The sequence below is a fragment of the Sceloporus undulatus genome, chromosome 8 (assembly GCF_019175285.1).
Source record: "Sceloporus undulatus isolate JIND9_A2432 ecotype Alabama chromosome 8, SceUnd_v1.1, whole genome shotgun sequence".
Taxonomy (NCBI): Eukaryota; Metazoa; Chordata; class Lepidosauria; order Squamata; family Phrynosomatidae; genus Sceloporus; species Sceloporus undulatus.
Genome location: NC_056529.1, coordinates 14028500 through 14047672, shown reverse-complemented (window position 1 = coordinate 14047672; position 19173 = coordinate 14028500). Strand labels below are relative to the sequence as shown.

General features: G+C 42.4%; 1 protein-coding gene across 3 annotated transcripts in view; it reads left to right on the top strand.

Moving 5' to 3' along the window:
* Positions 1–19173, top strand: part of ZNF423 (zinc finger protein 423) — a 354629-nt gene that overhangs the window by 200130 nt on the left and 135326 nt on the right. For all 3 annotated transcript variants that reach the window (XM_042437934.1, XM_042437933.1, XM_042437935.1), the window contains exon 4: positions 13599–16822. In XM_042437934.1, coding sequence (XP_042293868.1) covers positions 13599–16822 — 3224 coding nt within the window. The remainder of the gene's footprint in view (positions 1–13598; positions 16823–19173) is intronic.

The following is a 19173-nucleotide window of genomic DNA, read 5'->3' as shown; positions in this document are numbered from 1 at the left end:
TGGTGATAGTAAGCATGCTGGGCTCATTTAGTAGACAATCATGCCTATAAGAGTGCTGTGTATGACTGGAAAAGTTCTCTAAGATGTGGTTCACTGGGGCCCAGTGAATGCTGTAGGAGCACATGATGTCCTATACCAGTTACTGAAGCTAAGCATGTCTAAACCCATTAGATTAGAGGCGACTTGTGTAAGAACTGGGAATATATGAGTAACATTCAGCCTGGAACAGAATTTTGCAGTGTATACTTCCTAAAATGAGTTCTGATCTGGTTCCAACCAATGGTCTACCATCTGGTTCCAACCAATGGAAAGAAGGGGGTCATGAAGGGCAGAATCAGAAGGAGGAGGAGGATGAAGAAGGAGCCGAGGGAAAAAAGGGGGCATGAAGGGCAGAATCGAAAGGAGGAGGAGGAGGAGAAAGAAGGAGCCGGGGGAAAGAAGGAGGGCATGAAGGGCAGAATTGTGAAGGAGGAGGAAGAAGGAGCAAGGTGAACGGTCAAGTTCAAGGGAGGGAATTAGGTCAGAGGGAGGGCAGGGAAAGGACTTTTTTGTTGTATTTTTATTTTGGCGCATTACAGACGCACCAAAGGGGCATGCTAGGGTTGAGAAGGGGCGTAACTTCCTGACGCCCCTCAACCCTAGTACGGACCGAGTCTGTGCAAAATGGTGGCGCCCGTCCACACGGGGGGCACCATTTTGATGTCGCGGATGCACAACGTCCGGACGTCACGCGGCGGAAGTGATGCCGCGAGTGCACAACTAGCACCTCACGGCGCCACTTCCAGGGCCCAGAAAGAAGCGCCATTTCGGTGCTTCTTTCTGGCTGCACCCGGGAACTGCACGGTTTGGCCACTGCGGTTCCTGGACACAGCAACTGGCGGTGGCTGCAGACCGCCCGTTTTGGACAGTCTGTAACGCACATTTGACAGACTATACTTTTCCTACAGGTAGATACATATATAGATAGATATTGTGTCTGCTTGTGCTACATTTCCCTTTCATTAGCTTGCTCCCAGCACAGCACCTCCCTTTGCAAGAGGCTTTTCTTCTAAATTATTTTTTATATGCGAATGCTACAATGCGAATGTTACAAATGTTTCTCTTTCAATTTGGCAAATTGATACAGAATGCATTTGCTACTGTATGTGTCTGTAAAGAATTTTGGGGTGGCTGAAGGAAAGCAAAGGATGCAGAGTTGCCATTCCGAGGTGAGGAATTAATTAATATTATTGTATGTGTATGAGGCACTCTGGGGTCACAAAGAGGGAGTATGCAGAGATGGCATTAGATTTTGGGGGTGAAAACGGAGCAGAGGAAGATCCATAATCTGTAGTGACCCAAATACACACACACACACACACACACACACACCTGGAGGTTTTTAAATCTGACAAAATATGCATATACTGCCGCCTGTTTGCTGTAGGAAACGTCACCTTTGACGAAAGCAGAACTGAATTTGATTGAGGGCAAAGGAGCCTTCTTTTAAACTATTATCTGCAAATGTGACCTCTCCACAAAGAACTGTAGTGGCATTCAGGGTTAAATTACCCCAATTAAGGTAAATTATAGTGGGCACTTGCTTCCGGAGAGATTCGGGAGAGGGGGACCCGGATCTGCCCAGCTCCATCCAGGGTAAATGGGCCAGTGGGAATGGGGCCTGAGAGTGACTTGTCGCAGATCATCCAGTGGGTTTCCATGGACAAGTGAGGAATCATACCCTGGTCTCCAGAGTCATAATTCAACACTCAAACCACTACACCACATTGGCTCCCCAACAGAATTGTTGTCCCTTTTGCAAAAACAAATTAGAGGTTTGTGCTGCTCACATGTGTGCTAGTGGAAGAAATTGCTGAGTAAAAAAAATAAGAGAGGGAGGAGGAGGAAACACAGGGATAATCCTAAAAATTTCCATAGAAATCGGCTAAGTTATTATTGATTCACAGAGCACGACAAAACATCACTGCATGAATTAGCAAACAGCTGTTTCTAATTTGAGTTTAGAACTGTACACAGAGGAACTTGTTTTAGTGTTCACTCCTTTCATTTATAATGAATTTTAATCACCGCTACAGGTGAGAAAAATGTAGAAACAAGCTTGTATCTTGTGGAAGAAACAAAGGAGAGACAGATGCTAACAGATTTACAGTCTGTGATAAAAGGAATGTTTTGGTACACTTTACATGTAATTAGGGTGCAGCTGTTTGCAGTCCCAAGTCCACGATGCACAGCAGAATATAGTGTCTGCTGCTGTTCCAAAGGGAGTGCAGAAAAACAGTGATTCAACCCTGAAAGCATTTAGTTTATTCCTAGATCTAACATAAAACTTTTCTCCTCCGCCCCTCTCCAAGTCATTTATTGCAGTATGATATAACTTGCTAAATAAGATGCTGGGATTGGGGGGGGGGGGTTTGTAATTGAATACAGATTTTGACTTGGCACGTTTATTTAAGGACTACAATGTTTAACCAATTAATAGGCTAATCAATTAACAATGTGTATGTATGTGTCTGTATTTCTTTCAAGGTCCAAAACACAATGCAGAAATAATCCAGTTTGAGACCCTTTTAACTGCCCTGGCTCAATGCAGGCGAATTTGGGGAACTGTAGTTTTGTGAGACTACAAACAGCAGTGTGTTTTGGACTCAAGTCTCTCATCAACTTACACTTCATAGTATTTTCTTAGACAAGCAAAACTGAGAGGTGATTTTGCCAGCTCCTTCCTCTGAAATACAGTCTAAAGCACCTGGTATTTGTTGGCAGTCTCCCATCTAAGTACTAACCAGGGCTCACCCTCCTTAGTGTCCCAGATCACACAGGATCTAGTGCCTTTAGGGTATTCATTTGTTGTTGTTGTTGTTTGCCTTCAAGTTGTTTGTGACTTAAGGAGACCCTATGGCAAATCTATCATGGCGTTTCCATGGCAAGTTTCTTCAAAGGGGTTTTTCCATGGCCATCATCTGGGGCTGAGAGCGTGTGCCCAGTGGGTTTACATGGCTGAGCTGGGATTTGAACCCTGGTCTCCAGCATCCTAGTCCAACTTTCAAACCACTACATCATGCTGGCTTTCAGTACCTAGTGTATATTTAGCATGAGTAATATAATACCAATAATATAAATCATAAATACCTAGTGAGTATTTAGGCCCACAAACTAAGAATGCTCCTTTATGTAATGCTCAAGTTTCAGGTTCAATCACTATTATCTTTGGGTAGAAATGGGACAGGACTTTAGTCTGAAACCCAGGCCTCATCTGCACTGCAGAAATAATGCAGTTTGACACCACTTTAATTGCCATGACTCACTGCTAAGGAATCCTGGGATTTGTAGTTTGTTGAGGTACCAGAGCTCTCTGACAGAAAATGTTAAATATCTTACAATATTACAAATTCCAGCATTGAGCCATGGCAGTTAAAGCAGTACAGATGAGGCTTCAGTTGGTGCAGTCAAGACTAAACTAATCCATTTTAATATAAAGCTGTTTCTTAAAAACTCCTGTGACTTCTTTGCGTTGTTTATGGGACCCTAAACAGGCCTCTGTATTAGCAGTCAGAGAGTTATTAGTAGTAAATTGTTAACAAGGTTATTTTTCCTTATGAAAGAAAAAGGGATAGTTGAAGAAGTACACGTGTTAGGAAAAAACTTACTGCCCTTATAACCATAATGTTTCTACTCTTCATGGTGTGGAATTCCATGAAGATCAAGGAATCTCATCTCACCCAACGTTCCTGGATTGCAACTCCTTTCCTCCAGATCATTGGCCAAGGTGGCCAGGGCTTAGGATCTAGGAGTTCACCAACATCTGGATGGTCATCATAAGTAATTCAGTCTGTGCGCCTCTCCTCTGGTGCAGTAAGGAAACAATAACATATTAATTAATATAGCAGAAGAGTTATAAGCATATTTCAGCCTCTGCCCCATAATACGGGTGCAACATCTCTGCTATATCTCCCCTGCTATTGGTCTGCATATGGAGTTCTCTCTCCCAGAGTAATTTTCATTGTAATTTTAGAACTTTTAAAAACCAAGTTCATATTCTTTCCTGAATAAGACCTGAGCCTGCAGTCTGTGTTTCATTGTACTTGGTAGGGTTGGGAGTAAACACACTGCTGTCAAATCATTGCTGTGATAAACCCCTGGATTTACACATCATTTCCAGTGTAGCTGTCACTTTTACCTCTCTAACAAGAGATAGTTATGGTGTCAAAAAGTAACCAGGAAATCTGGTCTGCAGACAAAAGAACTGTCAGTCTGATACTCTCCTATGTGTGCCTTTTAAAGCCTCCCTCAGTTCTCAGGAGAGAATCTGTAATGCATTTAAATAAATGAGGAAAAATAAGGTTTAGGAAATCTAGAAGGCTTCCTTATACCAGGTTCAACCAGATCGGTACTGTTTATACCAGAGATTGTCATGAGGTCCATAGGAAGTTTGCTGAACATGAGAGAATTATATTCTTGACTCTGAACTTGAATGTGTTGGAGATAAAACTTTTTTTTAATAAATTGAGATTATCAAATAGGAACCAAGAGCCTTGTAGGCATAATTCCAGTTGTTACTCACTACTAGAGTAGATGCATTGAATAAATGGAATTTACATAAGTGTTGATTTACTATATGGTCTTGTTTCAGTGAGTCTTCTGTATATGGCATTAAGACCTGCATTGGGATCATTTTGTTAATATGATACTGGTGCACCTTTCTTTGGGGTGGGAATTAGAGGTACTCTTCCTGTAGTCTGGCACTGAGCCTCTGTTGTTGTTGTTGTGTTTTATATAAAAAATCATTTCCATCAAGTTGTCTGAACTGTCATTGAATGGACAGCCATCCATGCTGATCTATTTTCTTCTACAAGCCTTGGGCAGAGAGACTGTAAGAATTACTATGTTCACATGATTCTAACAGTTTGTGTGTTTGTCTACCTTCAAGTCATTTCCAATTTATGGCGACCCTCAGGTGACCCTATCATGGGGTTTTCTTTACAAGATTTCATAGAATCATAGAGCTGGAAGAGACCGCACCACAAGGGCCATCCAGTCCAACCTCCTGCCATGCAGAATCTCACAATCGAAGCACCCGCAACAGATGACCATCCAGCCTCTGTTTAAAGACCTCCAAAGAAGGAGACTCCACCACTCTCTAAGGGAGTGTGCCCCACTGTTGAATAGCTCTTACTGTTAGGAAATTCCTCCTAATGCTAAGCTGGAATCTCTTTTCCTGGAGCTTGCATTCTTTGTTCCATGTCCTGTTCTCTGGAGCAGCAGAAAACAAGCTTGCTCCATCCTCAATATGACATCCCTTCAAATATTTAAACAGGGCTATCATATCACCTCTTAACCATCTATTCTCCTGACTAAACATCCATAGCTCCCTAAATCTTTCTTCATAAGGCATGGTTTCCAGACCCTTCACCATTTTGGTGGCCATCCTCTGGACATGCTCCAACTTGTCAACATCCTTTTTGAATTGTGGTACCCAGAACTGGACACAGTATTTGTTCATTTGTTCACCAAAGCTGCACTCCAGTGCTTAGGAATGGAGTGTGGCTTTGGCATGACCTCTGGGCTCTTAGGACCCATGCATCATTTAAATAGCATACCTCCAAAGAGACTCGAAGCAGCTTTATTTTGGCAGTCTGTAACAGGAGTGTGTACTTTTAGGTGTAAATACATGTGATCCAGGCTTATAGCCAGAAGATTTGGGGTGAGAGATGTAGTGAATCAATAAGTGTGTTAGCAAAGTAACTCAACTCATTAAAACTAAAGGACGTGTTCATTAGGTTTTCTCAACATAGGTGAGCAGTTTATAAAGTTTGGGAAACATGGTTCTTGTTGCTTCCTGAGTAAGTGTTTGAATGGAATTTAGCCTGAAAGATAAGTGGGACACAAGTGTGAATGATGACAGTTTGGGGGCAATTTTCTCTTATTAGTGGAAGAAATACATTTACTGGATTCATCCCTTCTGGAACTAGCTCCTCAGTGATGGAAGATGAATGCATACAGTTGTGTAAAATGCTCTACACATTAAGTTGTTAAATGACTGCACTGTTTAGTGATTGATCAAGTTTGTTCATGGAAGCACCATGACTTGTGCATATCTCAAGAAGGCTCACCTTCACAAAGCTGATGAGTATTCTGTTCTCTCTCCAAATTAAAATGTTATTGAATTTTCTTTTCCCTTTCCCCCTGTATTTGCTCAGATACTTGTCACTGCTTGATGACAAAAGTCTTCCACTGTCACATGATGATCTTACTTTTGAATAGTCACACTCAGCAGGATTAGCCATTTTTAATGACTTTAATCTCCTTTGGAAAAGTGATTTTCTCCCCCTTTCCCATTCTGCTACATTACTTTGATTGCCTCAATGTAAAATGATAATTTCAATGGAAAGCAGTCCTTATCTATTATGACATTAATATCCCCTACCTTCTAAAGCTCTATACATGTAGTCTGCCTTCTAGAGCAGCAAAGATCAAGTATGTGCCCTCTTCTGCTCGGTCACCCTAAAGGTGTCTCAAAAAGGCTACCATGGTCACCAGTAGACATCTCTTCCAAAAACTAGATATGCCCAGTTCTTTTAAACTTTTTTTCTTGGACCTCTTTGCCATACCGCTGACCATCTTCCTTGCCCTCCTTTGAAAACTGTTCTAGTTTGTCTCTCTCTTTCGTAAAGGAGGTTCACTGAGTGGGTCCTTTGCTATTTTCTGGTGTCAGGCAAAGAGTATTTTTTTAAAAAACAAAAATTTCTCCATGTGTTTTATACGCTGTGTTGGTCATGCTGAGTGTTTTCACACTGCTTGTTAAAAGAATTTGCTGCTTTTTGTGGTCTGAGTTAATGTATTTTGTTGGGTTGGTTTATTTCATATTTGAACTATTTAGTGTATCTCTTTTTATGTAAGCCACCCTGGGTATTTTAATGTGAAAGATGGTATAGAAATACTTATACAGTCCACCCTTGCCTTACACAGGCAAAAAGGGCGTATGCTTGAGCCCCATTAGATATAATAATAAATAATAATAAAATTTTTATTTTTATACCGCCCTTCCAAAGATCAGGGCGGTTAACAGCAAGCTAAAAACATTACAATACAGAGTATAAAATAATCAAACACATCACAATTGTACACCGGTATAAATAAAAGCAAGTAAAAACCCCATTAGCCAATCTTATTGCCAACAAAGAGGAAGGGAGACCTCTTAGGTCTTTAGTCGGGGAATGCAGCATGGAATAGGAAGGTTTTTAAATCCCTTCTGAATTGAGCCAGGGAGGTGGCCGAGCGGAGCTCTGTGGGCAGCGTGTTCCAAAGGGTCGGGGCGGCGATGGAATATGACTTCCTCGTAGTAGAGGTAAGCCTAGCCCCTGGAACCCTAAGTAATTGCTTCCCAGATGTTCTGAGGGTGTGGGGCGGAATGTACGGGGAGAGGCGGTCCTTCAGGTATCCTGGGCCCAAGCCATTTAGGGCTTTATAGGTGATTACCAACGCCTTATATTGAGCCCGGAAGCGAATAGGCAGCCAATGCAGGTCTTTCAGCACCGGTGTAATGTGGCTGGCCCTGGAAGTGCCAGTGATCAGCCTGGCTGCCATGTTCTGTACCAACTGTAGCTTCCGGGTTTGGTATAAGGGTTGCCCCATGTAGAGTGCATTGCAGAAGTCCAGTCTCGAGGTTACCAGAGCGTAATGGGGCTCGTACTCGCCACGCGCCCGTGTGCATGCACCACAGGTGCACACACCATTATCCCATTCTTCAGCAGCTTCTGCGTAAGTTGGAAGCCGCCTATAACAAGCTCGCGTATGGTGTGGTCTCACTATAGTAAATAATAGACAAAATAGAAGAGTAGAACTGGCTTTTAGTTATGGGTCTGGAAGGTAACTCAGTGGTAGACCATAAAGATTTTAGTATGCATAACGTCACAGCTTCAGTCTCTGGCATTTCCATTGAACAAAGGGATCAGTGAGCACAAAAGTGGAAATCATATGGCTGTCATAGTGTTTTTGGATTATATTTCCCAATATTGGGCTGTTCTTTGCTGGGGTTTGCAATCTCACAGACTACAATTCTCATCCCTAAGCTAGGAAGTGATAAAAACATTTTTTTCCCCCGAAGACCCTGGGGAGCTGCTGTGTAAAACCATGGGCAGATGGACAAGTAATTTGGCCTAGTATGTATCAGCTTCCTCTGTTCCTGATGTGAGCTGCCCTGGTACTCAAAGTTTGACTGAGCCTTTGAGTTCAGAGCTTTGTGAGGCTGCATAAATATTTTGGCAAAGCTGAGCCTGCTGAAATATTATTCAGCTAACTGAGATTATGCTGAAACTACTTTTCTTTAGTATTTTCTTAGGAAAGAAAGAGGAATTGCAAATCAAATTTATTTTGCCTGATTTATGAAGCCTGTGGTGTATGTAGTACCTAGATCATTGCTATTCAGCTGGCACACTGGGACACCCAAGTGGGTTTCTTTATGACTTAAAGCAAGTTGTGAGAACATTGGTTCTCATATTAACTTTTTCATGATATTTTTAAGAAAAGGAACGTGGTGGTGGTAAGGACAGAACGGCAGAAAAGGAAGGCTTGTAGGTTGGTGTTTTAGGTGAGTCAATCCAGATGTGAAGGAGTTACAGATGATTGATCTAGACTAGTAACATGACATGGACTATCCTCTTACCAAAGTGAACTGCACCATTCTTACTTACTTACTTACTTGATCTTCCATGGTGGTGAGGATAATGAGTGTTGTAGCACATCTGGAAAGCACTGGGTTGGGGATGGCTGACTTAGGTGAAATGAGTGCGGATGGTCCAACCCCCAAAGATTTATATGATACTTTCAACCAACTATAAGATTGTATTCTTTGGCACTGCACACCTGGGAAATCTCTGAATGAGAAGGAGAATATGCAAAGATTTTCTGTTTTCCCAACCTCCTTGTTATTTTGAAGCCTTGGTGCTTAGACCTTACTGTTCCCTTGGTGACTAGGATTCACCAAGGGACTAGGTGCATGTTTTCCCTGGGAGAAAAATCCATGGGATTTATATCTGTATCAACCATTGCACAGGATTGCTTGGACAGTGCCATGTCTATTTGGAAGCCACAAATATTGAATATGAACACAATGTTTCAAGAGCACCTTAAAGCATTTTGCAAATGTTCAGCCCATAATTGTTGTTTGTTGAAGCGTTGGCTCACAGACCGGTGGTGTAATGTTTCCAATATTTTTTAAAATAAAATAAAATCAGACAATACCTTGAGAGCAAAATCGCCATTTGCTGCCCTACTTTAAAAGCCCCCAATGTCTCCCTGGTATCCCCCTCCCTCCTATAACCCCCTTGAGGAGCCCAGCTGGCGTGATCTGGGAATTAGTGTATGCAGTGGTTTGCTGGTCCTTCCCTGCTGAATCTAATCCAGGGAACAAGCAGCCAGCTGAATCCTTCCAGTCAGAAGAGCCCATTAATTCAAGTCCAGAGGGGGGCGGGCAGGAGGTAACCCCCCTTTCTTTCTTGGTGAGAGAGGCCCCCTGTGACTCTAGCTGGCTTGAGAGCGAGACAGAGGCTGTCCAGGGCAAGGCTTAATGCTTGCTCATTATGGGTTAGTGGTGTTGATTTACAATCTGCAGAGTTAGATTTTAAATTTCTCGTCTACACAAGGTTTGATTGTAGGCCTGGGGAGCAGACGTGGGTGCTCACATACGATGAATTAGAAATGTTAAAAACATAGCCTTAAAATAACTTGTCATTCCCCTTCGCCCTTAAATTCTTGCCAAATTTTCCTTTTCTGTTCAGGAGAAAAAGAAAGAGAAAGACAGACAGACAGAGAAGCATCTGCAGGCAGACATTCCTTGTTGTTCCTTTCTGTTCATCTCTATTGCCCTTTGTTTTTATGGATCAGTGCCCAAAGCAGTTTACAGTAAGAACTGATAGTAAAAGGCTGAAAGGTGATAAAATATGGTAAAAATCATAGAGTGGAAAAATTTGCAGCCTAATGCAAGCAGAGATAAAAAAAATCAGCAGTGATATATGGGTGGGCTGGAAGGTTCAGGCCCACTATTCATGAAAGGCTAGCATGGAAGGGAAACTCTGTGCCAGTTGTCTGATGGTGTACAAGGAGAGGGATTGATGGGCTTCCTTGTGGTGCAAGACTTTTTGTGTATCCTTTTATTATAGCACACAAATAGAAAAGTTTCTTTTTCAAGGAAGGGTGGGCAATAATAATAATAATAATAATAATAATAATAATAATAATAATAATAATAGTCTATTTATATTTTCCTGCCTCTCCCAAATGGATTGAGGTGGAATTACAGTTCACTAAAATACACAAAAAACACATAAATAAAAACAGAATAACAGTTAATATTAAAACTAGGTTATCATCAAGTGGGAAAGGGTTATACAACAATCAGAGGCTGGGAAGTGTCTCTCATACAAGGTCAGTTGGATAAGTTGGATTAATGGAAAGGTTCCCCTAAGCATATGCTGATATAATCATAGATCCTAACCTTACTGATAGATTACAATGACTGCTTTTCAAAAGGATCTTTTGAGTTTCGGGCTATGACTCTGGAGGCCATGGTTCAAATCTCCCCTTGACCATAGAAACCCACTCCCTCAGCCTCAGAGGGAGGCAAAGGCAATTCCCCTCTGATCAACTCTTGCCAAGAAAACCCCAAGATAGGGTTGCTGTAAGTCAGAAATGACACAACAACAGCAACAAGTAAGTATTTAAGTCCCTCTAGGTAGAACTGCAAACTTAAATGCAAGTTATCTTTCTGTTGGGTGGGTTTTATCTGTTGTATGAATAATTGAGTCACCTTGACTATTAGCTGAAGTGAGCAAGATAAGAACTTATTCATATGTGGATGGAGCATTTATAGGTTCCCACGGTGAAGGTGCTACTATGATTTCTAATATTTTATCCCATCCTGTCTATATTTGTAATAAGACTAATGTGTACAGTAAGTTCTAATTGCTGCTGTGCCATAAACTTTGATATGCATGCTTATCTATTCTTCCGCCATGAACATGGTCCCCCTTCTTCACTGTCACCCATTTTAACTTTGTAGCAACCTGATGAAGGAAGTTATGCTGACAAATAGCTAGTGACATGGAGTCACCTAGATGGCTTCATGGCTCGGTGTGTGAGTTTGTGTGTGTGTGGAGTATATTAAAAAGCAAACTTATTGCACTTCCAAATTTGTTTTGGATTCCAGATGGATGCAGTCAGTTTGCCTATTTCTCTATCTGTCTGCCTGTCATCTATCATCTATATGTCTGTCTATCTATCTATCTATCTATCTATCTAACTATCTATCCATGTGATCAACAAACAGAACTTTAAAAGTATATCAAGAGCAAAATGGTTCGGCTTCCACCTTCTTTAGTTATCAAAGATGCAACCTTTCACTGTTCAAAAATCACTATCAACATTTCATGTATATTTTAAGTTGTTTGTTAATGTGTGTGTGTATCTATATCTATATAGACATTTTATCCTATTATATCCTATAGTTTATTGTGGGATCTGAGCAACTCTCCACTGGTATCCCAACACTTTATCTCCAGACCACACTGCCATTCTCCATTGCTGGAGTATTGATAAATTCATTCATTGACATATATAACTGAATAGCAAAGTCAGGATTGCTTGTGCCCTAATGTTTTCTGTTTTTAGCTATGACTGTGAAAGCTGGACTGCAAAAGCTGATAGAAAGAGAATCAGTTAATTTGGAAATGAATCTTCTATGCATACTATAGAATGCCCAGAAAGCTAAATAAATGAATCTAAGAGCAAATCAAGTTGGAATTCTCCCTAGAAGCCAAAATGATTGGACTGAGACTGTCATTCTTTGGACATATCAAGAGAAGACATGACTCACTAGAAAAGGCAATAATGCTTGGTAAAGTTGAAGGCAATAGGAAAAGAGGAAGGCCATGTTGCAGGTAGATAGACTCAAATCAAGGAAGCCATAGTCCTGACTTGGAGGTCTCTCATTCATAGGGTTGCTAAAAATTAAGGTCGACTTAGAGGCAGTTAAGAACAGCAAACCGACTATGAAATCCTGGACTTGACTGTTTCAGGAGGGGCATTTAGAATTCTCATCCAGAGAGCACTCTCCAAACTACAAATCCCAGGATTCCATAGGAAGCAGACATGGGAGTTAAAGTGGAACGAGAGTGCTATAACTGTTTGGTATGAAATGGGCCCAGGGCTAGGAAACAGGGAAGGTATATCAAATTTGTTAGAGTAAATCAGTAGTAACACTGCAGTGGGCCACTAATGACTGGAAATTTGTGGCTAACAAACCTCTTGGTGGAAACCTCTCAGAGAAGTAGGGAGGTAGGCTCAGTTTGAGTAGGCTCAAACGTCCCAGCTTTTGTGAGAGAGAAGTATGTGAGAAATTAAGGAAAATATGAGAGAGAGACAAAAAAAAAAATGAAATAAAATAAGAGGAATCATAACATCTGCCATGGGGGGGGGGGACTGGTTGTGTAGGAAACCTGGGCCTTTGTTTGTCAGATATTTTGAACACCCTCCCTTTCACTAATAAAACCAGTATCTCTGCTCCAGTCTTCTTCCACGGTATGGAGAAGATGCCTCAACAGACCCTCTCCCCTACACTACTGTGTTGCCAGATCCAAAATCTCTTAAGCTGCAATGTGCAAATGCTTCCGTTTCTGGCTGCCACTGGAGTATCTGCTGCTTGCTGCAGAGTTGGCAAGCTCGTGCATGGCATGAAATCGGTGCTGGAGCCAGGCTTGGTTCTGACCACACGGAAGTAAAGTTAGGCGTGTTGCGTATAATATCAACCCCTTGGAAGCAGGGGGCATCCATTTTGTTGTTAATTGGTGGTTTAAAAGCCACCGGACGCCTTACCTTTCTGAGCCACTGCTCATCGATTTCAGTATCGTTTCAGGTGCAAGCAGGCTTTTGGGAAATCCATCTTGTTTATGTCAGGCTACTATTGAGTCTCTCTCTCTCTCTCTCTCTCTCTCTCTCTCTGTGTGCGTGCGTGCGTGCGTGCGTGTGTGCACAAGAGAACTGCTTCAGTGGAGACTTTCCTCTTTCGAGGCTGGGCCAGAAAAGATCTTTCAGGCTGCATTATTTGAAACTCGTTCCGACTAGTGTCTGCTGAAAAATGCTCACGTACGACCACTTAACGCAGCAGCTCTTAGAAATGTTTGTATCGCTCTGAGGCATGTTGCGTTTTGTTTTCTTGACTCGCTGTTTATTGCTTGGCAATACAGTAGACAGGTGTTAAACCTGCTTGGGGGAGATGGGTGGGGGGGAGGGAAGGATGGGAAATGGCTTGGCATTAATAGTTTTGCTCTGCATTTAGCATTTTATTTTATTTTAATTTTTAAAATCTGTACTTGTTATCTCCCCTTTCCTGTTTTTCGCTCCAATACTATTTTAAGATTCAAGGCATTTGTGGTGTTGATCCTTTTTGTTTTTCTTTAACCATTGGGTTTCTCTCTCTCTCCCTCTCTCTTTAAAAAAATACTGTAGTAGCAGAAGGGCAATAGTGTTGTTGAACGGCTTTGTCCCTATTTTCACAGATGCACTGGGAATTGTTTTTTAATCTCCTTTCTGCTTTTCCATTACAGATGGCGATGACGACCCACAACTCTCCTGGGTGGCTTCATCTCCCTCCAGCAAAGATGTTGCATCACCCACTCAGATGATAGGAGATGGGTGTGATCTCGGCATCGGGGAGGAGGAAGGGGGGACTGGCCTGCCGTATCCCTGTCAGTTTTGCGATAAGTCCTTCATTCGCCTGAGCTACCTTAAAAGGCACGAGCAGATCCACAGTGACAAGCTACCTTTCAAATGCACCTACTGCAGCCGGCTTTTCAAGCACAAGAGGAGCAGGGACCGACACATCAAGCTGCACACTGGGGACAAGAAGTACCATTGCCATGAGTGCGAGGCAGCCTTCTCTCGCAGCGACCACCTCAAGATCCACTTGAAGACACACAGCTCCAGCAAGCCTTACAAGTGTACTGTCTGTAAGCGAGGCTTCTCGTCTACCAGCTCTTTGCAGAGCCACATGCAAGCCCACAAGAAGAACAAGGAGCACATGGCCAAGAATGAGAAGGAAGTGAAGAAGGACGACTTCATGTGTGACTACTGCGAGGAGACCTTCAGCCAGACTGAAGATCTGGAGAAGCACGTCATGACGCGTCATCCCCAGCTGTCAGAGAAGGCTGACTTGCAGTGCATCCATTGCCCCGAAGTATTTGCTGATGAAAATGCCCTACTTTCCCACATACACCAAGCTCATGCCAACAAAAAACACAAGTGCCCAATGTGCCCAGAGCAGTTCTCTTCAGTGGAGGAAGTCTATTGCCACTTGGATAGCCATCGGCAGCCTGATTCCAGCAACCACAGTATCAGCCCTGACCCAGTCTTGGGCAGTGTGGCTTCCATGAGCAGTGCCACTCCAGATTCCAGTGCATCAGTGGAGCGGGGCTCCACTCCAGACTCAACTTTGAAACCCATGAGAGGGCAAAAGAAGATGAGATCTCTGGAGAGAGAAGAAGGCCAGACCTGGTCAAAGGTTGCATATAGCTGCCCTTACTGTACCAAGCGTGACTTCAACAGCCTTGCGGTCTTGGAGATCCACCTGAAGACCATCCACGTGGACAAACCTCAGCAAAGCCACACATGCCAGATTTGCCTTGAATCCATGCCCACCTTGTACAACTTGAATGAACATGTGAGAAAAGTGCATAAAAACCATGCATATCCAATGATGCAGTTCAGCAACATTTCCGCCTTCCACTGTAACTATTGCCCGGAGATGTTTGCAGATATCAACAGCCTGCAAGAACACATCCGTATTGCTCACTGTGGACCAGGAGCCACAGCTCAAGATGGCAACAATGCTTTTTTTTGCAACCAGTGCTCTATGGGCTTTTTGACAGAGGCTTCTTTGACTGAGCATATCCAGCAAACTCACTGCAACATTGGAAACTCAAAATTGGATTCCCCTGTTGTCCAGCCATCACAATCTTTTATGGAGGTTTATTCTTGTCCCTATTGCACGAACTCACCCATTTTTGGCTCCATCCTTAAGCTCACCAAACATATTAAAGAAAACCACAAGAACATTCCATTGGCGCACAATAAAAAGTCAAAAGGTGAGCAGAGTCCCGTATCTTCTGATGTGGAAGTTTCTTCTCCCAAAAGGCAGAGGCTTTCTGCCAGTGTCAATTCCGTTTCGAATGGTGAATACCCATGTAATCAGTGTGAGCTGAAGTTCTCAAACTTTGAAAGCTTCCAGACTCATTTGAAGTTGCATTTGGAATTGTTGTTAAGGAAGCAGTCATGCCCTCAGTGCAAAGAAGACTTTGATTCCCAAGAGTCTCTTTTGCAGCATCTCACTGTACATTACATGACAACCTCAACTCATTATGTATGTGAGAGCTGCGACAAGCAGTTTTCATCAGTCGATGATCTGCAGAAGCATTTGCTAGACATGCATACTTTTGTGTTGTATCATTGCACCCTTTGCCAAGAGGTTTTTGACTCAAAGGTATCAATCCAAGTGCATCTGGCGGTGAAGCACAGCAATGAGAAAAAGATGTATAGGTGTACAGCCTGTAACTGGGATTTTCGGAAGGAGGTTGATCTTCAGATCCATGTGAAGCACAGCCATTTGGGCAACCCTGCGAAGTCACACAAATGTATCTTCTGTGGGGAGACTTTTAGCACCGAGGTAGAGCTGCAGTGCCACATCACAACCCATAGCAAAAAGTACAACTGCAAGTTCTGCAGCAAAGCTTTTCATGCTATCATCTTGCTTGAAAAACATTTGCGAGAGAAACATTGTGTCTTTGATGCTGGTGCTGAGAATGGTACTGCTAATGGCATGACGCCAGCCACTAAGAAGGCTGACTCTGCCGATATCCAGAATATATTGATGAAGAACCCTGATACCTCCAACAGCCATGAAGCTAGTGAAGATGATGTTGATGCTTCTGAACCCATGTATGGCTGTGATATCTGTGGGGCGGCTTATACAATGGAAGTCCTTTTGCAGAACCATCGCTTGAGGGACCATAACATCAGACCAGGGGAGGATGATTGTTCCAGAAAGAAAGCAGAATTTATCAAAGGTAGCCACAAGTGTAACATTTGCTCAAGGACCTTTTTCTCAGAGAATGGCCTCCGGGAGCACATGCAGACCCACCGGGGCCCAGCAAAGCATTATATGTGCCCCATTTGTGGGGAACGCTTCCCATCTCTTCTGACCTTGACGGAGCACAAGGTTACTCACAGTAAGAGTTTGGATACGGGAACATGCCGGATCTGCAAAATGCCATTGCAGAGTGAAGAGGAATTCATTGAGCACTGCCAGATGCATCCTGATCTTAGAAATTCCCTCACTGGATTTCGCTGTGTTGTCTGCATGCAGACAGTCACTTCCACCCTCGAGCTAAAAATCCATGGAACATTCCATATGCAAAAATTGGTAGGGAACTCTGCAACATCATCTCCTAATGGCCAGGCCTTGCAGAAACTCTACAAGTGTGCTCTGTGCTTGAAAGACTTCAGGAACAAGCAAGACTTGGTGAAACTTGATGTTAATGGTCTACCTTATGGCCTGTGTGCTGGATGCATGACTAGGAGCACCAATGCACAGTCCTTGGGCATGACCACACCAGAAGTTAGTGAAAGACCATGTGGCAGCCTGAGATGCCCAGAGTGTAGTGTCAAATTTGAAAGTGCCGAAGACTTAGAGAATCACCTCCAGCTGGACCATAGAGACCTGACACCTGAGACCAGTGGCCAAAAGAAGGGTACCCAGACATCCCCTGTTCCCAGAGTAAGTATTGCTACAGTTTAGCTTTTTCACAGTCATCATAATAAATGGGTGTTATTAGAGAAGCTCACATAGCACATGCAGCAGTTCCCATCACTACTGAAAATTACTTTTACATGTGCCTGGGTCTTTCTCTCCAAGGAGGAAACAAGGATGTCCATAGATGTGAGGGAGTTAAATGTAAATATGTTCCTTGTAAGATCTGCAAAAATATGAGCCTACATCCCGTTGTTAATCCCCATTGGCTAGACCCATTGGATCAATGGGAATTTTGGTAAGTAAGCACTTATGGAAATTCCATTGATTCAGTGTGTCTCCTCTAATTGAGACTAACAATTGGATTTAACCCTTGGATTAGGATATGCCTGTTCTGAGTATTTAGCTACAGATGTGTTTGTCTAACTGTAAAAATATAACATTACATGCTTAATTATTTTTTTAAGGTGCCAGCTGTTCTTGTTTTTCAAAAACCTATTTTATTTTCTTGCTTTTCACTAAGCTCTGCTGTCAAAACTTCTTCACTTACTGTTGGTTCATTTGGTGGAAATCACAGTTGTGGCACAGAATGAGTGGGCCGAATGCTGCTAATTCCAGAATTTAATTTCTAAAATGTTAATGGAAGTTTCCATTTTTTAAATAAAGTAATTCTTGGTTAAGTATCAAAAATTACTGCTGTCAGCCCCGAGCTTGTTAACATAGTTGTTCACTGGGTAATGCTTGAATTACCACTTTATCCAGTCTGTTGCTGATATCGGATTGAAGAGGGGGAAACAAGCACCAAAAGGTAAGCAGAATGGAGGAATTTCATACTGTGGCTAGCCAAATTCAATATGGATTAGGCATGTAAATCTTCACTTAGGTAATTCTTGTGTGCAAAAAATCTTCCAACTCTACGATTCTATGATTTTTTGTGTTTTTGTGCTTTTGGGAGAAAAATTAGCTTGTACAAAACTCCTTGTTTTTTGTATTTTTGCACAAATTTTGTTGATGGAGCGCAAACTTTTCTTTACATACCTTTTTAATTAGTTAGATTGCTTGAGAATGTTAGACAGAGGATGAGATATAAATGTTATAAATAAAATAGAAGAAAAAAGTCCTCAAATGCAATAGGCTTGCAACAGTAGACCTTTTTTATTGATGAGGCCCCTCACTGTGTTGAGATATTCTTTCTCATTGAGGATGAGAAAATCTGGAAACATTCTATACAGTCTGATTGAGGATTGGAATGTAGCTATTGGATGGCAAAAAGAAGACATGATTCCCAGACGAATTCTGTTCCCAAATGAAATTTTGCTTCAATACCCACATTTATAGAACTGAAGCAAGTTAAAAGTTCACTTGTGCAGTTTGAAATATACCTTAGACATCAAAAGAAAAGAGACAGGCAAAGTTACCAATGGAATTTGAACACAGCAAATAGAGGCGTTCTTGGTATGAACTATGTCTAGTGTCTCATGACTAGAAATTTGGGGATGGAAGGACAATTTCATTTGGGGGTGGGCACTGAATTCTTATTGGTCAGCCAGACCCTCATTTTGTTGCCTTGCTCCATGTACCTACAACCTGGTGTGGATTGCAAAAGCTGGAGTAGATGCATCAGTGACTTTTTTGCATGCTTGATGTAGACCCTTCAGGAGGTAATCTTACATTCTGCAAACCATTTGCTGCATGAGACCATAAAAGAGGGCATCCTAGTCTTTCCCAGGAGAGATTATCATATGAGAGGGACAGCATCCTTCCTTAAACTCAACTAATGGCGTAACCAGGGATCACACCCCTGCACACTTCTCCCATCCTTCTCCCATTGGTAAAATGTCTCATTAATACCAAATAACAGTTCCATGACACGTTACACATAGGAGAAGTGCATGGAGATGGCTCCATGACACTTTACCCATAGGAGAAGTACGGGAGAAGCACGGGCGTGTGTTATCCCCTATCGTGCGATCAGCCGAGTTTAAGAATGGGAGAAGGTTGGGAGAAGGACACTGTCTCCCACCCCCCCCCCCGTGTGATAATCTCCAAAGCAACATGGGTACATTCTTGCTTACCCTGACGCCTCAACATGCCTGTGGACAATGAAAATACAGCCCCCTTGTTGTGTCAGATATACATAACAATTTTTGAAGGGCCCAGAATCCATCACACTTGCAGGATATGTATTTGTGGGCATGGATCTTTATATTGCCCCCCAAACACTTCTGGTCTTGCTACTATCTAGGATTCTTTCCTGGTTTCCAGCAGGGACAGAGATAAGGCACTTCCCCTAATTTTCAAATGGTAATGTTTTAATTTTTTTACTATTCTGCTTTCTGTTGAGAGACCTATGTATGGGCCAGATGGTATAAATAATA